Genomic DNA, 6,221 nt, shown 5'->3' with positions numbered 1-6,221 from the left:
TGAGTGCTCTCTGTCACAAATGATAGGCCTATTATTAACTTAGTGGTTTTATCAGGGTTTTATTGTGATGAGATAAGGAAATTGATTTACAACTTGCCATGCGTTCATCACTTCACGTATGATTTCTTTTTTAAAATACATTTTATTTACAAAAACACATGATACAGTCATGCTTATATATACACACCAGTGTGGAAAAGTTAACAGTTGATATGATACAAGATATTAAATGTGTTTTTAATCCAAAAGGAAAGAATAGATCCAAAAAGGCCTTGATCTTCATAACACTGAAGCTGAAAATGTCTTGTGAATGGTGGCAGACCTATGAAAGGTCAAAAGTATGAACGATGATATTCAGGAGAGCCAATGGGAGGACAGATTGACTCCGACAGCCAGAACCTCTGGTGAAAGCTCCGGCACTGGAATTGAAAAAAGCCAATAAGAAAACAAATTTTAGCTACTTGGAAATTCATTTTTAGCGTAAAGTCACAATAAAACTAAAGTAGCGACTAATCTTTTCCATATTGTGATGTACATTTGTGTATAACAGGATTATGCAAAAGGAAAAAAAAGTAGGCCGGGGAAATGGTGCATTGGTTGCTGATTGGATGTTGAGATGTGGGCGTGGCACTCCCAAGTGGAGGGGCGGAGTTTAAGCGCACTGAATGATGAAGTCCTACATTCATCAGTCTGACGTTTTCACCTGAAGGTCTGGTTTTTATTACAAGGTCAAAACAATTGTTTTAAAAAAGAAACAAATGCACGGATATATAACATGCATTTACCAAATACAAAATAGGGTCCCACTTTATATTAAGTGGCTTTAAGTACTATGTACTTACATCGAAAAATAAGTACAATGTACTTATATTGTAAAACACTTTTGCTTCTATTGAGGTGTGATACGGGTAAGGTTAGGGACAGGTGTGTGTGGTGTGGGTCGGTATAAGGGTGGGTTAAGGTGTAAGGGAAGGGTCAACTGTGTAATTACAGCTGTAATTACATGCTGGTATTTTTGAAATATAAGTACAATGTACAAACATGTATGTACACAATAAGTCTATTGTATCAAATTATTAGTTTCAATGTAAGTACATGGTACTTAAAGCCACTTAATTTAAGACCCAAAATAGATATGGTGAATTATCATTTCATGTCGACTTTAAAATCCATCTTTTAATAAACAGTGTGGGATGTTAGTTAGATTTGAAGCTAAATTTGCACAAGCAAATGCTTTTGCAAGTGGCTGGAATTTAAATGGCTCTGAATTAAATATTAAGTTTAATATCTCAAATCTTATGTCATCTAATAAATGTACTAATATTTGAGTCTGAGCTCTAACAAAACACCTCTGGATCAGCTCATCAAGACCTTTGGGTTCAATACATTACTGGTCATCCAAGATGTGATTTTTATTAAATTTAGTTTAGTTAACTTTTTTTTAAATAAAGTTAAAGGTAAGTTATTTATGCTATCCTTTTGCTTTTTCTCTACAGCAGTTTTTGGGACATCAGTAATTTGTCTCAAAGGTCTCCGCTCATGGATGGATGTGAAGGAAAGTGTGTACCGGAACATAGAGGACAGGAGGCAGGAGGTGGTGAGTGTGTTTTGCATCGCTCAACACTGCTAGCGGTCTGTGCGCGGCTTTAGCTTCACTGCGCCTCCACTTCGCCCGTCGGTTCTGGAACCAGATCTAAACAAATATGATAAACAACTATTTTCATATTACACTAAAAAATCGCTCTTTGGCTGAACATGATTCAATCATGGACAGTGGTTCCACTTGATTAAAACTAGTAAAACCCAAAAGAATCAACCATGTACAACTAACTCGAATCAATGATGTCCATTTTACTTGAAAGAGTAGTTTTAGTTTCACTTAAATGGTTTCTCATTTCAATTGAATCCCCCATTTAATGGTTCTGGTTTAGTCCTAGACAACAAACTAAATAACTTTTCTTTACACACTTCATTAGTCCAGAAGTTATACTGGTTTCATCCAGAGTACTACCATAGTGTTTGCTTATTAAAGCAATTTAAATTTTTGTTAGCAGGTTTCTAACAAGTTTCTCCATTTTCTCATCTTGCTAAAAAAAAAAAACATAAAATAACACTTTATTTCAAGATTTACTCTCCCAGTTCAGCCCCTTTGCAAAGCATGATGGGAAGTGAAAGTCCCGTTTGATTGGGTTACTTGATTGAAACATGTTATTTCAAAATGAGTCAAAGAGTAACTGTTTCAAGTCAACCAATCACATTTGAGCCAGAAACCAATGGTTTTAATGTATATCAAAATAAATTGTTTAACAACAGCATTTGGCACACATATACTTATTCATATCCACTTAATATCCATATTATGTATATTATAGCTGAAATTATAGTTTATATTATAGTGTTACGTACAATATTTTATGTAGACTCTCAATGTATATACAAAATACATACTTAAATTGTATATAGCCTATATAAAGGTACAAATACTGACATGGTAAATTTAATTATATTATATTATAGTAGATTGTTATATTATATTATATTATAATATATTATTCATAGCTCAATATTTGAACTTTTATAGAAATTCGTTTATCGCGCCACAGACTTAGACAAATCCAAAAAGCTAAAAGGTGATTAAAATAAAGATTAATTTGTGTTGTTACAGCAAATAAATGATATATTTCTTCCTTTTTAATGAAAGCATGCACTGGTCAGGGTTATTACGTGTGTTTCCGGCTGTTTCGGACGGCGTATAGTACCTGCACTCGTCCCTCGGAGAGCTGCGTTCGACAGGCGACCCGGTCTCGGGTGTGAGCGTCAGGATAGTGTGTTTCCTGGAAAACTCTTTCCAGCTCCTCCAGCTGGGTCACTGTGAATGTGGTCCGTACCCGTCTGTGACCGGACCCACGAGCTGCTGCACCATCAGAAACATATTAGAAAAATTGCTTCAAAGCCTCTTATTGGGTTTAACAGATAAGAAATGGTATATTTTTTGATTACACTTTATTTTAAGGTGTCATTGTTACAGTGTAATTATATATTTAAGTACCGATACTATTATGCAACTACTATAGAGTAGGATTAGGATTTGGTTGAGGGGTAGTTGCATGTAATTATGCATAATTTACTGTTATTACTATAAGTACATGTAGTAACAAGGACACTGTAAAATAAAGTGTTACTTATTTTTCTTGGTTACACTTTATTTTAAGGTGTCATTGTAACAGTGTAATTATATATTTAAATACTGGGTAATATTAAGCAACTACATGTACTTACTATAGGGTTAGGATAGGATTTGGTTGAGGGTCAGTTGCATGTAATTATGCATAATTTACTGTTATTACTACGGTAAGTATGTAACAAGGACACCGTAAAATAAAGTGTTACCTTCTTCTTATAAACAAGCTATTAAGCCTAATATCAGTTGACAATATAAAAAAAAAAGACACCTGCTGTGCATTGGCTGATTTTAGGAGCGTCCGGCTTTATGTTGGTCTGTGTACATCCAGATGTTTTAAGTTTCTTGTCTGTTCTGTCAGGTCGGACTGTCAAACTGGACGGTTTTTTCAGTATTTCCTCGATAGAGTGAGACAGAAGCTTTGAGCTGTGTGTGGATGTCCTGCTCTCCGTGTGTTTCTCTAGCTCCACATCAACTAATTGCATTGTGCTGTCGTCTTCAGCGTCCCAGATCGACTTGAGCTTCTCCAGCATTCCTATATAACTAGTGGTCCAGTAGTTGCGTTCCCAGTGTCCACTGTGAGACGTCTGTGTGTGATGATATGATTGAAGCATTCATAGGAGGAGTGTAACAAAACTCCTCAGTCATAAATGCTCCACCTCTACGTGTTACACATATCTCCAAACCATCAAAAACTGCTAGGGATATTTTCAAATGCATGCCTTTTATAGATTCGCTAACTGGTTGGTGTGGTGCATTATAATTATAATTGCTTGATAAGTTCATTAAAAGAGCTGTTATTTATATAAATGATGACAGCAATTATTTCTTAAGCAGTGTAATTTTGCCAAAGCAGTTGCACAGATGTGTGAGATGTAACACAGCATATTTGACATAGACAACAGCGCCACCAAGTGGTCAGCTGTAGGTTGACTTTGTTTTAAAGTTGTTGCTGCAACTGTAGCCAGACTCAGCCAATGCAGTTTAGACCTTCGATCACGTGCGTTTTATTTAAAAGCCCGCCCACCAAAGACATGACAGCCAATCCGATACTGTAAAATGAAAATAGGTTTTTAGTTCATGCATGTTGACTTTTCATATTGCTAGTGTACTCCTAAAATATGATTTAGCTGAAATGTATATGTATTTAAAATAAAATTTTCTCATTGTACAAATTGACTAAAAATATTGATTGAACATATAAAGATATTAACTCTACAGTGAGACAGCTGTGATTAAAACACTATTCCGTTGGTTAATTACAGATATATATATATCATTTTATATATCACTGAAATCTGAATATATCGTCAGTCTAATAATATTTAAAAAAAATTATGACCAATAGGCTATTCAGCATTTGCGCTGGCCATTAGGACATTTCTGCTACTGTACCTTTAAGTCGTCCATATCATACTTATCTCTTTGTATGTGAAATTATTGAATTGAATTGATATTTAAACATGGAAGACCAGTTGTGATGCCATGAACGAGCTATGTTTGCAGTTTAGTTTCAGTAAATAGTTTGGGAAGTAACTTTTCAGTCCTGTTTTCCATATATCAATGTCAGTCCCACCCTGGTTGCGGGAGCAGAGTACAGTAGGGTGAAAGTCAGCGTCGATATTATTCATCCTGAGCTGAATAATTCACTTACACAAAACTATTTATCCACACACAGATCTAAAAGTCTACAGGCTATACAGACGTCCTTCATGGATAACTCGAGGGAGACGTTCATCTATATTTGATGACGGTTTCGTCCGTGACTGACGCGTCTCTGGCTAAATCTGTTTATCTGTGCTGCGTTTCACATTTCTGGAAGCTCTTGAAAGTCTTTTACCCCCGGAGACACTAGATGGCAGCCTAAGACATCAAAAGCAGCGTGTTTTATGTAAATACGACTCTCACGAGTAATATGAATGTGTGTAGAGATGCGTAGCTCTGTTATGTGAACACTTTTATAATTCGACATCATGAAAAAATAGAAAAGCATTACATATATCACTGTAAATTAAAGCGATAAGACTAGGGAGGCAGAAAACACTCATATTCACACCTCAATCAGAACAAAATCAAACTGCGATTGACATGAATAAGGAATATGGCAAGTATATTGGCATTTTAGCATTAATTTTATGTTATTTACTTTTTTTATAGCTGGCTACTCTTTCATTTTAAGGTGGCGTAGTTACATTGTACTGACTCAAATACTGAGTAATGATATTAACTTATTATAGAGTTAAGCTTTGGGTTTATTGTTAGTAACTTGTAATCATGCATAATTTACTCTTATTACTATAATTACTATAATCACCTTAATAAAGTGTTACCTTTTAGATTCATATTAAACTTTAACATGGGCATTGTGTATGCCATTCTAAGCATATTTAGCATGCTATACTAAATGGATTATTCTATGTGAACAGTTTTCTTTTCAGCTTTTCTTTCTCTCTCTCTCTCTCTCTCTTCTCTCGGGCGTCTGCTAGTCCTCTGACAGTCGACCTTTTCTCCCCTAGACTCTGCTGTAATCTGTCTCTGAGAGGCAGGAGTTGTGCCAGATAGCTTTATTTCTGCAGTCTGAAGCAGCAAATGGATTACACATTCAATTAACACACAACCCATCCGCCTCACGGCCAATTTACATGTCAACAATACGACACGTCTTCATTTACAGCAGCAGTTGTCATCCTGTTATGACCTGGGATCCCTCACACTGATAAACCCAGATACTGATAGATATATAGGCTATTTATTTATTTATTAATCAGCCCACAGACTCCCTGCAGTACCTTCATGTGCCCATAGGGGGCTGTAAACCTCCTGTTTAAAACTGGCTTTACAGGATGAAATTAAGTTTGTGACTAATAACTCTGAACTGTAAAAGTGTGACAGTATCACACCTGTTCACTCTGAGCCTGAATGAAACAGCATACTGTGTACACTGCTTACTATTTTTAGTATTTGAAGCATTAAAGGGGTGGTTCAGGATTTTGGACATCGGGCCTCATTTCCAAGTTAGCCTTAGTGTTATTTATCAGTG

The 6,221-nt window shown here is 35.7% G+C and overlaps 1 protein-coding gene across 1 annotated transcript; it reads right to left on the bottom strand.

The window, feature by feature from the left end:
• Window positions 1–213: 213 nt before the first annotated feature.
• LOC130080128 (intestine-specific homeobox) lies at window positions 214–3,752 on the bottom strand. The gene is made up of 4 exons (XM_056245419.1): window positions 3,459–3,752; window positions 2,760–2,914; window positions 1,568–1,693; window positions 214–419 (listed from the first exon to the last, which is right to left on the bottom strand). Exons 1-4 carry the CDS (start codon window positions 3,712–3,714, stop codon window positions 333–335), a joined length of 624 nt encoding a protein of 207 aa, XP_056101394.1. The 5' UTR covers window positions 3,715–3,752; the 3' UTR covers window positions 214–332.
• Window positions 3,753–6,221: the final 2,469 nt, after the last annotated feature.

The sequence above is a fragment of the Rhinichthys klamathensis genome, unplaced genomic scaffold, assembly GCF_029890125.1.
Source record: "Rhinichthys klamathensis goyatoka isolate OS25496 unplaced genomic scaffold, OSU_Roscu_1.1 h1tg000029l_1, whole genome shotgun sequence".
In the NCBI taxonomy this organism is placed as follows: domain Eukaryota; kingdom Metazoa; phylum Chordata; class Actinopteri; order Cypriniformes; family Leuciscidae; genus Rhinichthys; species Rhinichthys klamathensis.
This window is presented reverse-complemented; position numbering and strand designations above follow the sequence as displayed.

What these genes read in the sequence shown, in the direction of transcription:
- LOC130080128 (XM_056245419.1), bottom strand. Translation starts at nt 3,714, where the DNA reads ATGCTGGAGAAGCTCAAGTCGATCTGGGACGCTGAAGACGACAGCACA. An exon ending in TCTCCGAGGGACGAGTGCAG is followed by an intron (nt 1,694 to 2,759) that starts GTACTATACGCC and finishes ATATTTGTTTAG; the next exon opens with ATCTGGTTCCAGAACCGACG. An exon ending in CTCCTGTCCTCTATGTTCCG is followed by an intron (nt 420 to 1,567) that starts GTACACACTTTC and finishes TTTCAATTCCAG; the next exon opens with TGCCGGAGCTTTCACCAGAG.